Source organism: Parathielavia appendiculata, assembly GCF_033297405.1.
Source record: "Parathielavia appendiculata strain CBS 731.68 unplaced genomic scaffold N657scaffold_14, whole genome shotgun sequence".
Classification (NCBI taxonomy): domain Eukaryota; kingdom Fungi; phylum Ascomycota; class Sordariomycetes; order Sordariales; family Chaetomiaceae; genus Parathielavia; species Parathielavia appendiculata.
The window spans coordinates 293,428-310,451 of NW_026944233.1; the positions used below are offsets into that span (position 1 = coordinate 293,428).

At 56.2% G+C, this 17,024-nt stretch overlaps 6 protein-coding genes across 6 annotated transcripts; 4 read left to right on the forward strand and 2 right to left on the reverse strand.

Moving 5' to 3' along the window:
- Positions 1–244: 244 nt before the first annotated feature.
- N657DRAFT_578932 (TPR-like protein) lies at positions 245–3,241 on the forward strand (the record flags this gene model as incomplete). The annotated part of the gene is made up of 8 exons (XM_062789355.1): positions 245–362; positions 445–648; positions 706–788; positions 849–1,028; positions 1,086–1,178; positions 1,230–1,386; positions 1,446–1,690; positions 1,748–3,241. 8 exons carry the CDS (start codon positions 245–247, stop codon positions 3,239–3,241), a joined length of 2,574 nt encoding a protein of 857 aa, XP_062644619.1.
- A 904-nt stretch (positions 3,242–4,145) lies between these two features.
- N657DRAFT_683330 (uncharacterized protein) lies at positions 4,146–5,759 on the forward strand (the record flags this gene model as incomplete). Its single annotated transcript, XM_062796564.1, has 6 exons — positions 4,146–4,158; positions 4,318–4,396; positions 4,488–4,644; positions 4,706–4,729; positions 4,792–5,441; positions 5,504–5,759. 6 exons carry the CDS (start codon positions 4,146–4,148, stop codon positions 5,757–5,759), a joined length of 1,179 nt encoding a protein of 392 aa, XP_062644620.1.
- On the forward strand, positions 5,666–7,474 carry N657DRAFT_648648 (uncharacterized protein). The gene is made up of 2 exons (XM_062793559.1): positions 5,666–6,740; positions 6,825–7,474. The coding sequence occupies exons 1-2, from the start codon at positions 5,981–5,983 to the stop codon at positions 7,079–7,081; spliced, it is 1,017 nt and encodes a 338-aa protein (XP_062644621.1). The 5' UTR covers positions 5,666–5,980; the 3' UTR covers positions 7,082–7,474.
- Positions 7,475–8,984: 1,510 nt separating this feature from the next.
- N657DRAFT_665909 (uncharacterized protein) lies at positions 8,985–12,175 on the forward strand. Its single transcript, XM_062795314.1, has 2 exons — positions 8,985–9,417; positions 9,486–12,175. The coding sequence occupies exons 1-2, from the start codon at positions 9,351–9,353 to the stop codon at positions 11,816–11,818; spliced, it is 2,400 nt and encodes a 799-aa protein (XP_062644622.1). The 5' UTR covers positions 8,985–9,350; the 3' UTR covers positions 11,819–12,175.
- Positions 12,176–13,321: 1,146 nt separating this feature from the next.
- Positions 13,322–13,858, reverse strand: N657DRAFT_683333 (uncharacterized protein; the record flags this gene model as incomplete). Its single annotated transcript, XM_062796565.1, has 3 exons — positions 13,322–13,483; positions 13,540–13,642; positions 13,716–13,858. The coding sequence occupies 3 exons, from the start codon at positions 13,856–13,858 to the stop codon at positions 13,322–13,324; spliced, it is 408 nt and encodes a 135-aa protein (XP_062644623.1).
- A 384-nt stretch (positions 13,859–14,242) lies between these two features.
- Positions 14,243–17,024, reverse strand: N657DRAFT_648651 (acetate--CoA ligase). The gene is made up of 7 exons (XM_062793560.1): positions 16,892–17,024; positions 16,773–16,796; positions 16,637–16,663; positions 15,358–16,520; positions 15,036–15,296; positions 14,569–14,973; positions 14,243–14,502 (listed from the first exon to the last, which is right to left on the reverse strand). The coding sequence occupies exons 1-7, from the start codon at positions 16,950–16,952 to the stop codon at positions 14,440–14,442; spliced, it is 2,004 nt and encodes a 667-aa protein (XP_062644624.1). The 5' UTR covers positions 16,953–17,024; the 3' UTR covers positions 14,243–14,439.

Consider the following 17,024-nt stretch of genomic DNA (forward strand, 5'->3'; position numbering starts at 1 on the left):
ACTGACTGTGGGAGACGGCGTGCGGGAGTTGAGTTGATCGCAACTCCCCACGCAGAAACGCGGGTAGCAACACTGCGAGTCGCAATTCTCAATTTTATCGTCGGATTCAAGCCTTGACTTGGACGGCTTGCGCCTATCGCGTCGACTGTCGGGCAGGTTTGATGAATTTGACCAGCCTTCCTCAAAACAACGCACCTTACTAGCAATGTCGGGCATGATGGCAAACCATCATCCTTCGCCGCCCATGCAGATGCAGATGCATCATGGACCGCCGGGACCTGCGCGCCCTCCGGTCCCGCAGTCATTTTCCTCGTCGCGCCAGACTCTGCTGGCGCAGACGGAGGCGGTCTGGATCCAACTTGGTAAATGCGCACTTTGCCTTATGACTCAAACTCCCTGGTTTGTTGTCTTGCCGCCATTGGACTTGGCTAACGCATAATAAAGGCAATCTAGCCGAGCAGATGGGTAATCTCGATGACGCGATGGCTTCGTACGAGCGTGCGCTCCGAACTAACCCGAATTCGATTCCCGCCATGAACGCCATGAGCTCGGTGCTCAGAACCCGCGAGGACTTCCCTAAGGCCGCCGAGTACCTGAATGCGATTCTGAAACTGGACGAGAGGAACGGAGAGGCGTGGGGCTGCCTGGGTGCGTGCACCAGTCGTCAAACCGGGCAAGATGGTCAGCTAACACCATAGGCGCCAGGACATTGCTATTTGATGATGGATGACTTGCAGCAAGCCTACAATGCCTACCAGACAGCCTTGGTTCACCTCCCAAATCCCAAGGTAAGTTGTCTTTTTTCCCCCATCGATCGTAGCAAGTTGTCGCTCAACAAAATCCGACAGGAGCCCCGTCTTTGGTATGGCATCGGCATTCTGTACGATAGGTATGGCTCGCTGGACCATGCCGAAGACGCGTTCGCGCAGGTTATGAAGATGCAGCCGGACTTTGATAAGGCCCACGAGATTTATTTCCGGCTTGGTATTATCTACAAACAGCAGGGGAAGTACAATGAATCGCTCGAGGTGAGTTGCAGCAGAATTAGAGGCAGCGGACCAAGCGCTGATCCGAGTACCTCGTAGTGTTTCAAGTACATCGTGAACTCACCGCCCACCCCTCTCACAGAGGAGGACATCTGGTTCCAAATTGGCCACGTCCATGAGCAACAGAAAGACGTAGGTGCAGACGCCAATCTTGGAAGGGTTTACATTCTGACACAGTTACAGTTCGAGAACGCAAAGATCGCATACCATCGAGTCCTCGACCGTGACCCCAACCACGCCAAGGTGCTCCAACAGCTCGGATGGCTGCATCACACCCAGAGCCAGCATTTTGATAGCCAGGAGCGAGCCATCGAGTATTTGGAGAAGTCTGTGGCTGCTGGTGAGTTCTTGTCCATTCACCCTTTTTTTGGGAGAGTGCAAACTGCTCACACTAGACAGATAACTCGGACGCGCAAAGCTGGTATCTTTTGGGCCGCTGCTACATGCAGATGCAGAAATACCCCAAGGCATATGAAGCCTATCAGCAAGCCGTGTATCGGGATGGCCGGAATCCCACCTTCTGGTGCTCCATTGGTGTGCTATACTACCAGATCAATCAGTATCGCGACGCGTTGGATGCCTACTCGCGCGCCATTCGTCTGAACCCCTGGATCTCAGAAGTCTGGTACGACTTGGGCACATTGGTAAGTTGCGGCCCTTTGTATCCTTTCTCACGACATTATATTGACTTGGCCCCTTAGTACGAGTCGTGCAATAACCAGACTGCGGATGCCCTTGATGCGTACACTCGCGCTGCTGAGCTTGACCCGAACAACCCCCATATTAAGACCCGGCTGGAGCTGCTCCACAGCGGACAAGCCAGTCGTGCCCCGCCCGGACAGCCCACTGATGTTCATCCACAGGCGTACCAAGCTGCTGGCGCCGTTGGTCCCCCGGGACCACAATGGGCTGGTTCTGGTTCTGGGGCGGCGCCTCCGCCGCCGCAGCAGCCGATGCTCAACGGTGGCCCTCCAGGCCCCGGGCAGGGCTCGTGGGGAGGTAGGATTTCGGATATTAATCCTCCCCCCCAGCCGCGGAACCCTTATGCTGCCGATCGTGAGCCGTTTCGTGGGCAGCCGCCTCCCGGTCAACGACCTGCCAGTCCCCAACAGGAGCAGATGAGGCCGTACCAAGATGTCAACCGGTTACCAGATCAGCACAGACGTGGTCACTCCCCTCCACCTCCAGCCCATTACGCGGCTCCCCAGCCGCCTCCCCCTCCTCAGCAAGCCCAGCAGCCTCCTCAGGGACCCCAGCCCCCTCGTGTCCGAAACCCGAATTACGGGGGCCATACCCCGGCAGCGGTCCTTCAGCCCGCCTCGGCCCCTGGCCCCGGCGTAGCTCCCTCGAACCCGTTGATGCCCTACCGCACAGGCAGCCCCCGTAACGATGGTCGACCGCCCATGCATGAGAACCGCATGCCATCTCCCAAGTCGGCATATCCCCAGCAACAGCCTCCATACACAGCACACCCTGATCATGCAGGCCCTCACGGTCCTGAGCCTGGTGTTGCGCTTCCCCCGCAGCCTGGCATGCCTGCGGACCCATCTCTTCATCGCGAGCATGATGCTCGTCCGTCCTCCGTCGGCCCGAAGAGGATGCGCGAGTGGGAGGACGAGCGAGATGTCAAGAAGATTACGACCGAGGAGACACGAGCACGCATGGAAGACATCCGCCATCGTCGTCCCTCCACACCTACCCGTCTCGAGTCGTATCGCCGTACCTCATCCGAAGCTCGGCGCTTTGATGAGCGACGCATGGAGGAGCAGCGTCGTGCGGACGAGATGCGCCGCGCAGACGAACAGCGCCACGGAAACGAGGGTTACCATCCTTCCGAGGCCGCCCACCAGCCACAGTCGCACTCAATCCCCGGTCACTTGCCGCCCATGCAGCAAGGCCCGTCCGCCATGCAGGGTCTTATGCATGAGGGGTCTGGCTCTCAGGCTGTACCTGCCAAGAAGGAGTATCCTTCGGGACCGGAGGAGAGGCGGATGGAACACCCGCCTGCTGCCCACCCTCCCATGGTCAGCGAGCCTGAACGAGCCGCTCGTACAATGGACGTGGATGAAAATTACGATGACAGTGGCGAGGAAGACAAGAAAGTCATCGTTGGTCCGAGTTCCGCCCCTGGCGCCGCGACGGCAACGGAGTTGAAGAATGGAACGCCCACTAGCGCTAGCATGAACGGAAACTGAGACGATCAACCCGCTGGATCAAGACAAAGGGCAGCTGGCGTTCTGTCCATTGCTGGTTGAGGCTGATAGCTGGGCTCAAGGCAGCTTCTTGGGGCACTTTGCAGGCTGTCATGACTCGAATACTACGATTGTTGGAGCCTTCGACTCAGTCTTATCCAGCTTGTGTCCCAGGCTGCACCGAATCTTCCAGCCCGTTGCACAGGCTTCTCACTCTCTATACCGGTTCTGCTCGCGCAACTCTTTGCGATCACATTTTACAAGTTATCAGCCACTTGGCTGGACTACCTCATATCTGGTTTCTCTTTATCCCCTTTGTCATCTGGTGTTGGATCAGCGAGACATGATGGAACCCGGCTTTTGCAGACAGTGGTTAGCAGGCGAGTTTGTGTCATAGGAGTAGTTGTTTCGCTTTGAACTTGCTGGCCATAAAACGTGTGGTGGGATGGGTGGAATACCATATCATTGACGAGTTTTCAGGAGTCATGTAGCCTGCGGTAGACAGATATCGTGCTGATGGAACGAGGGTTCTCTTGCTTTTCAATCTATTCCACTCTCGAATAGATCGCGTACATTTTCTTGCTGACCATTTCTGCCATTCCAAAGAGACTACCGTGACTCTGTCCCCAGGTCTTGACTGCCATCGCCGCCTCCTGGATTATTAACCCTTACTGCGTGTGGTAGACTTCAGCTTAATATTCTCAAGTCACGTGCAGAAACTGCTTGGCAGCCCCACTTTCAGATACCGAATTTTCCAGTTAGGGCTCCGCTGCAGTTGGCCCGAGCGTCGGGTAGCTCCATCTCACACAAAAATCGAACCTCCAAATTTCCCGACTTCTTTATCTTCGTGGCCGGACCTGGGGGAATATCACATCAACCATCAAGCCAACCGCGGACTTCAGTAACCATGTCTCACCGGAGTGAGTAGAACCCAGCTCTCTTCTTAGTGTTGCTTCAGCTCCAATGCAGGACGATATTGGGATTCTAGCTGCTCACGAGGAGCGGCCGAGATCGACCATATGCGCCTCTGGATATGGCGCAATTGTTGATTTTGGACAGCTGAAGCTGACCGATTACAGAGTACGAAGCCCCTCGCCATGGCTCTCTGGCGTACCTGCCGCGGAAGCGTGCTGCCCGCCACCGGGGCAAGGTTAAGTCGTAAGTTGATATCTGAATATCTAGCGTTTCCTTTGCTTCGTTATGTATCTGGCGACAGAACTGCAAAGCTGACCCTGGTTTACGTTACCAGCTTCCCGAAGGACGACCCTAAGAAGCCCGTCCACCTGACGGCCGCCATGGGCTACAAGGCTGGCATGACCACGATCGTCCGCGACCTCGACCGTCCCGGTGCGAAGGCTCACAAGAAGGAGATCGTGGAGGCTGTGACAATCATTGATACCCCACCTGTACGCGCAACTCAGCCCGCTTGGCTCTTTTTGTGTCAATGGCTAACATCTGTCACCGCAGATGATAGTTGTGGGTCTGGTTGGTGTAAGTCTTTGCTGTCCGGCCGAGGATGAGGAAGAGGAGGCCAATTGTCTAACACCACGCAGTACATCGAGACTCCCCGTGGCCTGCGCTCCCTGACCACCGTCTGGGCTGAGCACCTGAGCGACGAGGTCAAGCGCCGCTTCTATAAGAACTGGTACAAGAGCAAGAAGAAGGCCTTCACCAAGTACGCCAAGAAGCACTCCGAGAACAACGGCGCCTCCATCACCCGTGAGCTCGAACGCATCAAGAAGTACTGCACTGTCGTTCGCGTCCTGGCGCACACCCAGATCCGCAAGACGCCTCTCAAGCAGAAGAAGGCCCACCTCATGGAGATTCAGATCAACGGTGGCTCCGTCGCCGACAAGGTCGAGTTCGGCCACGGCCTCTTCGAGAAGCCCGTCTCGATCGACTCCATCTTCGAGAAGGACGAGATGATTGACGTCATTGCCGTCACCAAGGGTCACGGTTTCTCCGGTGTTACCGCCCGCTGGGGTACCAAGAAGCTGCCGCGTAAGACCCACAAGGGTCTCCGCAAGGTCGCCTGTATCGGTGCCTGGCACCCGTCCCACGTCCAGTGGACTGTTGCCCGTGCTGGTCAGATGGGTTACCACCACCGTACCTCGGTCAACCACAAGGTCTACCGCATCGGCAAGGGCGATGCCGACGACAACGCCGCTACTGACGTTGATGTCACCAAGAAGAAGATCACTCCGTGAGTTTGGCCCGAGCTTTTCAAATGTATTCATTCTGCAAATCTCTAACGGGCTATTACAGCATGGGTGGTTTCGTCCGCTACGGCGAGATCAACAATGACTTCGTCATGGTTAAGGGCTCTGTCCCCGGTGTCAAGAAGCGCATCATGACTCTCCGCAAGTCCATGTTCGTGCACACCTCGCGCAAGGCCCTGGAAAAGGTCGAGCTCAAATGGATCGACACGTCGTCCGAGTTTGGTCATGGTGCCTTCCAGACCCCGGCGGAGAAGAAGCAGTACCAGGGTACGCTCAAAAAGGATCTGGCCGCCAGCTCATAATGCGTGCAGTTTCCTTCGTTGTGCTTTTTCTCGGTTTACAATGGCATTGGTGTCACGGTTCTCGTTGCTCTTTGGGATGGGGTATGGATTTTACCTAGCATTTCCAGCTTAGTAAAGGTTGCATAAGAGGAATGGGAAAATGAACCAATTGCCACTCGACTCTGCTGCTCTGTGCTGTGTTTTGTCTACGCAAGCTGTCGAGAAAGTCAACAAGGAGCCCAATGCACGAAGTAGATTGTTTTATCCGAAAGTGGAGTCGCGCCGAGCTAGTCACCCTGCCGATGCTGGCCGAATCCATGGCAGAACCAGAGGTTACATCATCGTCGCCCGCTTCTTTGCGCCTCAGCTTGAACGCTTTCAACATGGTCTCAACCCTCCGCAATCGTGTTTCACAGTCCATCCTCACCACACAGCAACCGCCTGTGGAATCTGTCAACCTACCACAATACGCGAAAAACCATATTCGCATACTCCGCAGAACCCCCTTCCGCCGCAATACTCCCTGTTTACGTCCGCTTCCCACTACGGCCTGCATCCAGACTGAGCGTCGTTCAGCACTACTCGTCGTTTCACAACAGCGCACAGCGCAGCCGTTAGCTCGAGACTCGGATAGCACTAGAGGACTCTATTGCCACTACCAGCAGCAGATATCCCGCTCGTCCTTTACGCGATTGTTTACCACGACGACGACGACGATGGCTTCTTCGTCCTCTGCCGACCAGGCGGATCGGGATTACATGGCTTTCCTGGAGAAGGCGAATGAGGACCCGGCCAAAGGCCTTGCCACCACCAATACCAACAAGAAGAAGAAGGAGGAGGGTGGACAGTCGTTTAGAACCACCGAGGAAGGGGTCGAGGTGCCCGAAAGTTTGGTCCGTGTGTGTGGTGGGAAGGGAGTGTTTTATGTCAGTGATGCCGACGAACCGTTTGAGGCTGTGGCGCTTCGCTGGGATGAGAGCGGTAAAGGGCTGCCTGATGAAGGTTTGTCTCTTCTTGTTTACCTTCTTATTCGCTCGACTTGGGACAATGGCAATGGTGTTGGTGCAACGGCTAATCCTGTGACAGAGGAGTTTGCTGGGTTGATTGGGCATTGGGATCCGGCGAATGCCGAGGTTGATATCATGGATCCTGTCGACTGGGACCGGAACGGGCAGTACAATGAGATTGTGGATGCGGTGAGGGAGGCGGGGCAGGGTAATGATGTGAGGGTGTACAGGGTGACGCGGAAAGGGGTCAAGGCTGAGTACTGGGTGGTTACGACCGAGGGGCAGGGGAAAGGGGCCAAGTTGGTCGGCGCGAAGGCCCTGGCGGTGGAGAGCTGAGTGTTTCTATGAAGCGGGTGTTGAGGGGAGATGGCCGTGGGCGTGACGGCGTCCTGTGAGTGCGGTTCTGGGCTGGATTAAAGATACCTTACCTTGTTTTCTCTCTGTTAACTGGATGGATTTAGAGCGTCTGTTCGGACAGTAGCAACCCTCTCCTCCTCCTCCTCCTTTCCTCTCTCCCGTTTTCCTGTCGCTGCCCATTCTCCGAGCCGCTGAGGGCTGGCTTTCATAGACAAGCTTGCTGCCGGAGTTAAGATCGAAGAAGAACCCCGAAGGGACGTCGTCAACAACCATGGCGGTGCCTTACTCCGCAGTCCTTCTTTGGTAGTTGCTCGGCCGGTGTTGGATGGTTTCTCATCACCCAGAAGCAGCCACCATGACGTTGTGCCAGCATCAATTGGAAATTCTAGTCTTGACCGAAGGTTGGTTCAATCAGCTGCGCAGTCAAACGTCCTGGAACTTGAAAGCCAAGAGGTGCACAGCAACGTGGACGCGTAACACTTTTTTGTGAAAGTGCGGCGATGGTTCGCTGTAGTCAATGCTTGGTCATGCACGGCAGCCCACTGAGCACAGCGCTGACCGAGTGCGTCTCCGGTTGGGAGGACGGTTTTGTAGCTGTGTTGGTGATTCCTCAGGCAGCAGAGCTGCAGCACATGCAGTAAAAGGCAATATCAGATCGAGATGGAAGGTGCCACAGCCATGGGAACATATCTGCATCAGCCACGGTTTGTTCGTTACCGTGGCACATGATGGGCATTGCTGAGACATGAATAGAAGCATGAAAGTCAAGGAAAGTAAGGAAATAATGGAAAATAAAGAGAAAGATATAGGAGGTGAAGATAAAAAGTAAGACAATGGCGGCTCGGAGGAAGACAAGGATAAAGAGGAAGAAGAGGGAAAGAGGACGAGGAAGAGGAAGAAAACTCATACAAGCGAGTGAAAATGAAAGAGAAAGAAGGGATAACTTGTTATAAGAAGAGTATCTATGTTTCGGGCTAACAAACGGACCAAGGCAAAGTAAAACCGTCAACAAGCAAATACCTATTGGAAACAGGCTGTCTCCTCACAGTTACAAATCAACGCTGTTTGTGATCCTTCTCTTGAGCGGCACTTGTTCAGTGTCCTGATCAGAAGAGAGGACCAAGGAGACAGAAGTAACTGAAGGGAGTCGAAGAGAGCGAGAGAAAAAAAGAACGGGGAAAGGAAAGAGAACATCAATTAAGATTAACTAGGGATAGCTAGATGATTCTTCTTTTAGAGCTCGACAATCTTGTTTAAAAGCAACCAGACGCAAATATCTTATCAAGCGACTGGCTCGCGAACAAAATAATGGTTTGACAATCATCCTTACTCTCTAGCGGTTACGGATAGCGCAAATCAACCAGTCTTTCCTCCGGCGGCTGGAAATAATTGCAGAGTTTCACAGGGGCCTAAAACACCATAACATGCAGGATTGGGCTGTTTTGGGAAGGGTGAGTTTATGAAACCCGCAACGGCCGGATCTGGGACGGCTCGGCGAGCGGAGGCCTGGCTGAAATGCGTTTGATGGCGGTTAGGTACGATAAGAAGTAGCCGACCTTACGCCGCATTTGTCCCGTTCAAAGATACCTGCCGTATGATGCGTTGATGTTCGAAAGAGGGACAATGCCATCTATAAGCGCAAGTGACAACGTACGAATCCGCGTCTAGTTGACTTCAGGTTGGTGGTTGTGTTGAGCTCTACCGAACTGCTGGCTGAGGTTGCCCTTTGTTGGCACTCTTGGTTCCCTTTGGGAACACGGGATGCCCCGCAGCTGACAGACGCAGTGCCTTTTTTAACTCAGCGCAAGCCCCTGGCAACTGCGTAATCAGGCGGCTCGCTCGGTGGCCAGGGTCGTCTTGGCCTGCATTACACCTCCTTGGCTGTTCACGGACAACTGACAGCCGAACCGCTCACACCCATTGAGCGAAAAACCGTGTGCACTGCCACTTCGTTCCATTCCCTTTCCCTCTTCTCCGGAGGAGAATGAACCAGACAACGAACCGATCCCTCTATGTTTCTGCATCTCCAGCCTTGCGAGTCGATCATTCAGCAAAAAGTAGCGAGTATCGTACGATCATAATAACTAAGCGCGAGCCCGATCCCAATTCCAATCCCGAGTAATACACAACTGCCTATCTAAGCATTCGAAATCTCACGTCCATTCATTCGGCCCTACTCCGGTACCCCTCACCTCGAGTCCCAGGTCGCCAGCAGGGGATGCCACCAGACGCTTTCGAGTCATAGATTATGGTTCTCAACAAGGCCTTCGCGGCCGTTGTTACAGCTGCTGGCCTGCTTGCGCAAGATGCAATAGGTATGTTCCTCTCTTTCTCCACGCTTGCACCCGCCGCCGGTCGACTTACACAAGACGCTGTCATGTAGCACATTCGGTGAAACGGAACCCACTATCATCGATAGCCCGAATCGAAGACGCAGTCATACAGACACCATCACACCGAGTACATGCCCACTCGTCCTTCGATGTCTCCTTTATTCTCTCCAACACGCACCAAAAGATCCGCCTAGCTCTCGAACCCAACCACGATCTCTTCGGCGCTGACGCCACAGTACAATATCTGGCTGTCGACGGCTCCGTCCGTCGAGTCCAACCGGTCGTCAGGCAGGAGCACCGGGTGTTTAGGGGCGAGAGCTTTGTTCACCGGCAGGGCGAGTGGGGATGGGAGCATGCGGGATGGGCTCGGATCAATGTTCGCCGCGACGGCGACAAGCCCATTTTTGACGGCGTGTTCACCATCGATGGGGACCACCACCACGTTCAGACGAAGACGACTTACCGCCAGACATCGGTCAGCGGGGATCCCGAGGTTGACGATGCCGGGGACGAGTACATGGTCGTCTGGCGAGACACAGACATCCAACCTGCGGGCCGCGATGAACTGAAGCGCGACCTGAGCAATGTGCCAACTTGCGGGTCGGACAGCCTGGTCTACAACAGGGACGAGAACAACATCGTTTACAGAAGCCTTGTTGAGGAGACGGCCCGGGACATATCGGCTTGGCAGATGAGCCCGAGGGCTCTCTTTGGACGCCAAACGGACACGATCGCTGGTGGAAATGGCGCCGGCGTCAACCTGGCAAACTCGATCGGCTCTACCCAGGGTTGCCCGAACACGAGAAAGGTCGCTCTGATCGGCATCGCCACCGACTGCACCTACACCAAAGCGCTGGGATCCGAGGATGCCGTAACCTCAAACGTCGTCCAGATGGTCAACGCCGCCTCGCAGCTGTACGAGGGCACCTTCAACATCTCTCTGGCTATCCAGAACATGACCATCAGCGACAGCGAGTGCCCGAGCTCGCCCCCACCCTCGGCCCCCTGGAACACGCCTTGCAGCGACAGCCTCAACATCGAGACCCGTCTGAGCCTGTTCTCTCAATGGCGCGGGCAGTGGCAGGACACGAATGCCTATTGGACTCTGCTGTCCACATGCAGTAGCGGCGCTGCCGTAGGCCTGGCTTGGCTCGGCGCCATCTGCCAGGAGGGATCCACGACTCGTAATAACGAGACGAGCGCATCCGCCAACGTTGTCGTTCGAACGTCGACTGAGTGGCTGGTTTTCGCCCACGAGACGGGCCATACATTCGGCGCTGTTCACGACTGCGTCAGTACGACATGCGCCGACGGGAGTGTCCAAAAACAAGAGTGCTGCCCGCTCAGCTCCAACACGTGCAACGCCAACTCGCAGTTCATCATGAACCCGTCGACCGGTGAGCGCATCACCAACTTTTCGCCCTGCAGCATCGGCAACATCTGCAGCTTTCTCGGCCGCTCAAACCGGGCCAGCTGCCTAACCAGCAATAGAGGCGTAACTACCTTCACAGGCAGCCAGTGCGGCAACGGCATCGTCGAGCACGGCGAAGACTGCGATTGCGGCGGGGAAGCCAGCTGCGCCAACAACCCCTGCTGCGACCCCAGGACGTGCAAATACACGACGGGTAGCGTTTGCGATCCGACCAACGAGGAATGCTGCACGCCGCAGTGCACCTTCATGGGCAACGGCACCGTCTGCCGCGCGAGCACCGGCTCCTGCGACCCGCAGGAGGTGTGCTCGGGCACGTCGGCCGGCTGCCCCGCCGACCAGAGCGCGCCCGACGGCCAGTCGTGCGGCAACGGCCTCGCCTGCGCCTCGGGCCGCTGCACGTCGCGCGACCAGCAGTGCCGCACCTTCATGTCGGACGTGACGGGCTCGTGCTCCTCGTCGGGCTGCCAGGTCTCGTGCCACTCGGCCAACCTGCCGGACAACCAGTGCTACGTCACGAACCAGTACTTTCTCGACGGCACCCCCTGCGAGGGCGGCGGCCGCTGCTCTAATGGCAACTGCGTCGGCTCCTCCCTCGGCCAGCAGATCCTCGACTGGATCCGCGACAACAAGCAGATCTCCATCCCCGTCTTTTGCGTCGTCGGCGGCCTGCTGCTCCTCGCCCTCATCAGCTGCCTTTGGTCCTGCTTTGCGCGGAGCCGCCGCCGCAGGCGGTCTTCGCCTCCCAAGATTCCGCCGGGACCGACCGCTTACTTTGGCGCCCGCGCCGTGGGTGGCGGTGGTGGTGGTGGTCGCGGCGGCGCCGCGTCCCCACCCATGATGAGGCCCGGTCCTTCGTATGCGCCGGTGCCGCTGCACCAGGAAGGTGTCATGGGCATGGCCGGCGGGCAGCAGTACGAGCCGATGCGTTCGAGGAGTTTCAGGTATGCGTGATGATACCCGGCCCGGCTTGCCTTGCGTTGGCCTTGTCTCGCGGCTGGTTTTGGTTATATAGATTTTTTGGTATGATTTTTGCTTGTTTGTCGGCAGCAATTGCATACAAAGCTGGCGTTTCTGGAGGATGTCTCCTTGCTTTTCCTAGGTATGTAGCCGGCGAGTATCAATTTCCTGTTGGGTATTATGTTTTTTGTGTTTACAGCGCTCTTGGTGTCGTACGTATGGGCCAACGGCTTGGGTGTATGGGTATATATTTGGAACGATGATGACATATCTCTTGGTTGGGTATAAAAGATCAATTCACTTCTCTTTCCCTTCATCTCGATGCACCGTTGTGTCGAATTGTCTTTGCTCCATGGCCGTCCAGACTTAGTACGGCGTAGTCAGCGAGATGCCCAACGTCACCAATCTCCGAGTGTCTGCCAGAGACAACAGTAGCTGGCTGAGTCTACAATTGCGCATGTTGCCCAGGTATGTAATGGACAGTGTATTGTTCTGATAATCCGTGGATCGCCAATTTGCCACCCTATCCTCCGCTACGAGACAGAGCTCCGGGGTATGTTCGTCCTGGCCAGAGCAGCAGACTCACGGCCCAAAGGCTGAAATGGCAAAACGATCTATACCAGGCGGGACCGCAAGTCAAAACACTCCCCTCTTGAGTCTAGTACAATCCAACCTAGTTTGTTTATTAGCGGGGCACATGGCGGGCAGTACTAATGACGTGAATGGAAAGAACGAGATTTGAGCAAAGAAACCAAGGAAGAAAGAGTATAAGATACAAATAGAAGATTAAGACAGAAAGTGAGAGAAGGCGGAGGAAGAGAAAGCGGAAGGAGGACGAAGAATTGTACATACCTAGTACGCAAGTTAGGTTCCGCGCTAAGCGTTATATTCCGCAACACATCCTCCGCTTCTTCAACCTCCAATGGGCGGATATCTTCCATAGCTCCACCGAGTGACGTGTAGAACATGGTATAGACGAACCGGTAGGACAGGATGAGGGCTGCCAGGAAACAGAGCGGGATGAGGAAAAAGATAAGCTGGAATAGACACGGGCTGCGAAGAATATGGAGGATGAGACCGGCATGAAGCGTGCTGTTTGGGAGCGGGTGACGGTCTCGACAAACTCTTGCTATTGCAGCTGCTGCTCCTGCCGCTGCTCGGCTAGGGTTCGGCTGCGCTTCTCCTGCATGCCGAGGCCAGCCCCGGGGCTAGACCTACGATTCGAACTGCGTAGGCGACGACGGCGGCTCAGGGTGGGGGCGACCGGTGGCATAAAAGAGGAGGGTATTGAAACGTCCCTGTGTTGCGAAGTGGACGTCTGTGGTGGATAATTCCCATGGTATCCGTGGCTGGCTACGGGCTCACCGGGACTCATGAGGAGGAGGCGGACCATCCGAGTAGTCAGTCGGTGGTCTGCTGCCGTTGGTATTCTGCATGATTTTGCTGTCTGTGCTGTTTGGCGTTGATGGTTGGCAATGTCTGGACGCGGACATGAAGCTAGTTGTTGGTCCTGGTGTCGCGGCCACCTCTCTGCTTGTTCGCTGACTGAAGGTCTCGACGAGGACTCAGGTGGGAACCGTACGCGGTGCCGTGCTGTGCCTCCTCCCCGTCGTAACCGCACAGGAGTTTCGTGAAATGGAGACGAGCGGCCGGAATACTCTGGCTGGGTGTTGGTGTTGCAGTCCGTTGATATGGAGAAAGGACCGAACACTCACCTCCCCCGTAGATTGAGCATACATCATGAGCAGCTCTGGGTTGTCGAGGAAGGCGATGGCCTTCTGACGGCGCTCAACCCGAGCGAAGTCCTCCTTCTCAACGCTGGTTCGGGAGGGGAGGAAGGTGTTATTGAGCCACAAATGGGATCTGGTGTTGGAAGGAAGGCATCACTTACCGGCCAGTCCCTAGCCGCAACCTGGACCCAGGCCCCGATTCGCGGTCAGTCAGGCTGCCGTCATCGGAACCATCGCCCGAGTGGTATGGATCTTTGCCCCGGGCCTGACGATCTCTCATCTCGGACGTGAAGTTGTCGACCATGGCCGATGACAATGCTGGTGAGCCCGAGCTCAGGAATGTCTGGTTGAGGTGGGACCTCGCAGGTGTCGCTGCATTTGAACCGCCGTAGGAATGGGAGGGATACCCGCCGAAAGACGTGGACATGGTGAGGTAGGTGCTTTTGATTCTGGGTTGCAAGTTGAGAGTGGAAGGAACGCAGACCTGCAGTGATTCTGAAGGTGGGTGGGGTGGGGCTGCCGGCACTGCAGTCCAGGCCACTGCGCGCCTGTGAGTGCGCTTCCATAGGAAGACGAGGCGTGTACTTCGTAATGTCTGGTGGGATGGATCATATGTTGAAGTTAGTACCTAGGCTTGCACTCTCGCGTGTTTCCTTCCCACACAACGTACGAATAGGTATGCAGTATGTATCATTCATCCATCATCAATTTGATCCATGCATAAGCGCACTCTTGAGAATCATCTAGCGCTACTCAAGATAGAAGACTGGCTCAAGCGGCATAACCTTGTCCACTAAGATCTCATGATAGACAACAGAGACGGTGGTATAACCCTGAATAGTACATCCTTCAATTCCACCCAACCGAACAGAGAACTTCCATCATTTATTTCTTCCTCGTTTCGTGTACAACGGCAATAATCTTTTGGACGACCGATGGGTCCGAGAGCTGTTGTCACTCGGTGTCAGTCACCGACCCAGACAAGGCAACTTGCAATGAATTTGGATGACATACCGTGGTGATGTCGCCAAGCTGATCCTCCTCGCCAGCCAGAATCTTCCTGAGAATGCGCCTCATGATCTTACCGCTGCGCGTCTTGGGGAGATCGGGCACAATGTACACGGCCTTGGGGGCGGCAAACGGCCCAATGCTCTTGCGGACTTGCAGGATGAACTCCTTCCGGAGCGCGTCCGAGGCTTCATTGCCATCCTTGATGGCAACAAATGCATTGACGGCCTGGCCCGTGAGCTCGTCGGCCACGCCCACGACCGCGGCCTCGGCAATGGCGGCATGCTCAATCAGGGCGGCTTCGATTTCGGCCGTCGAGAGACGGTGGCCACTAACGTTTACGACATCGTCGACACGGCCACGGATCCAGTAGAAGCCCTCGTGGTCCCGGCCTGCACCGTCACCGGTGAACTATAATCGATTACGGTCAGTCGAGTCGTTTTCCCACTATGGGCACACCCGAGTTCACTTACATAGTAGCCGGGGTAGACATTGAGGTAAGTGTCCATGTACCGCTTGTGGGCGCCCCAGACGGTCCGGGCCATGCTTGGCCACGGCTGCTTGAAGGCGAGGACACCTTCGACATCGTTGCCTGGGATCTCGTCGCCAGAGACGGGGTCGATGATGGCGGGCTCGATGCCAAAGAAGGGAAGAGAGGCGGAGCCGGGCTTAGTTGGCGTCACGCCGGCCAGAGGCGTGATGACATTGGAGCCCGTCTCAGTTTGCCAGTATGTCTGCAGCACAGAGTCAGATGGGCCCGGCTATGCTCACAGAGCGACAACAAAGCAAACTTACGTCGACAATCTGCGCCTCCTCCTTGCCAACAACCTCAAAGTACCACTTCCAGACCTCGGCGGCGATGGGCTCTCCAACAGACCCGAGCACTCTGAGGTGTTTCATCTCATTGCGCACGTGGTGATCACCAGCACGCTTGAGCAACCGCAGGGCGGTCGGCGCGACATAGAACTGCGTGACTTTGTGTTTCTCGATGATGTCCCAGTAGCGGGAGAAGTTGGGATAGGCCGGGGTGCCCTCAAACACGACCGTCGAGATACCGAGAAGCAGTGGCGCGTACACGACGTAGGTATGGCCGGTAATCCAGCCGACGTCTCCACCGCAGAAGTACCGGTCTCCCTCGTGGATGTCGAAGACGTACTTGCCCGTGGCGGCGGCGCCGAGGAGATAACCGCCGGTGGTGTGCATCATTCCCTTGGGCTTGCCAGTCGATCCGGAGGTGTACAGGAGGAACAGCGGGTCCTCGGAATTCATGCGCTCGGGAGCGATGTACGCCGGCCACTTCTCGACCTCCTCATGCCACCAAACATCGCGGCCTGGTGTCATGGGGATATCGGCGCCCGTGCGCTTGAAGACGAGCACGTTCTTAACGTCGGGACACTGCCTGAGAGCGTCGTCCACAATCTTCTTCGTGCCAATCAACTTTCCACCTCGCTTGCCCTCGTCCGAGGTGATGACAACCTTGGACCGAGCGTCGATAACGCGGTCGCGCAGCGAATCTGCCGAGAAGCCGGCGAAGACGACCGAGTGAACGGCACCAATCCTCGCGCAGGCCAGAAAGGCGACGAGAGCCTCGGGAATCATAGGCAAGTAGATGGCAACCGTGTCGCCCTTGCGCACGCCCATGTCCCTGAGGACGTAGGCAAGTTTGGAAACCTCGCGCAGCAGCTCGCCATAGGTGACGGTCCGGCCATCGGTGGGCTCGTCGGCCTCATAGATGATGGCGACGCGGTTGGGGTCTTTGAAGGCATGGCGATCGACGCAGTTGTACGAGGCATTGATCTCGCCCTCGAGGAACCAGGCGACGTCACCGGTGGCCAGACAACCGCTCTGGACTGTCTGGAAGTCCTTGTGCCAGGTCAGCAGCTCACGGGCCAGCCTACCCCAGAATTTGGTGGGCTCTGTGATGGACTCCTTGTACAGCTGCTGGTATTCCTCGAGACCTGCAGTCCGAAGCCTGTTTAGCGCAATGTGCCTATGGGATGCGACGGAACAGTTACCCGGCGCCGGTTGCGGAATGCGGAGAGCTAGTTGGTGGGGCCAAGGAAGGATGGCTTACCGCTCAAGTGTGGCTTGCTCGGGTGCTCTGTTGCAACGCGCACGAGTTAGCCTGCCATTCTTCCCTTCGTCCAGACGCCCCGCCCCGAGCGGTTGATTGGATCGGATCTTGGCACGCGGCAGCGCATGCGACCTACTCGCGAGCATCTTCTGTGGGGGATCTGGAAAGAGAGAGATGTTGTGGTCAGCCTTTCTCGTTCCCTGGTTTCTCAGCCAGCGTGTGCAATGGCCTCTTTGGAGAAACTGTCAAGCTTACGGAAGGTGTCGACCTCATGGGCCTCGGCCACCACCGGGGCCTTGGCGGTCTCTTCACCCATGACAATTGTGATGATGGAGGGGACGGCGAGGTAGCGATTTTTGCGGACGACTCGACGGCGGGGATGGCAGCG

Excerpts from the sequence above, each read along its gene's own strand:
- N657DRAFT_648648 (XM_062793559.1), top strand. The coding sequence starts at position 5,981 with ATGCACGAAGTAGATTGTTTTATCCGAAAGTGGAGTCGCGCCGAGCTA. Across the intron at positions 6,741-6,824 it reads TAAAGGGCTGCCTGATGAAG|AGGAGTTTGCTGGGTTGATT; the intron begins GTTTGTCTCTTC and ends ATCCTGTGACAG.
- N657DRAFT_665909 (XM_062795314.1), top strand. The coding sequence starts at position 9,351 with ATGGTTCTCAACAAGGCCTTCGCGGCCGTTGTTACAGCTGCTGGCCTG. Across the intron at positions 9,418-9,485 it reads GCTTGCGCAAGATGCAATAG|CACATTCGGTGAAACGGAAC; the intron begins GTATGTTCCTCT and ends GCTGTCATGTAG.
- N657DRAFT_648651 (XM_062793560.1), bottom strand. The coding sequence starts at position 16,952 with ATGGGTGAAGAGACCGCCAAGGCCCCGGTGGTGGCCGAGGCCCATGAG. Across the intron at positions 16,797-16,891 it reads CCATGAGGTCGACACCTTCC|ATCCCCCACAGAAGATGCTC; the intron begins GTAAGCTTGACA and ends CTCTCTTTCCAG. Across the intron at positions 14,503-14,568 it reads AGCTTGGCGACATCACCACG|CTCTCGGACCCATCGGTCGT; the intron begins GTATGTCATCCA and ends GAGTGACAACAG.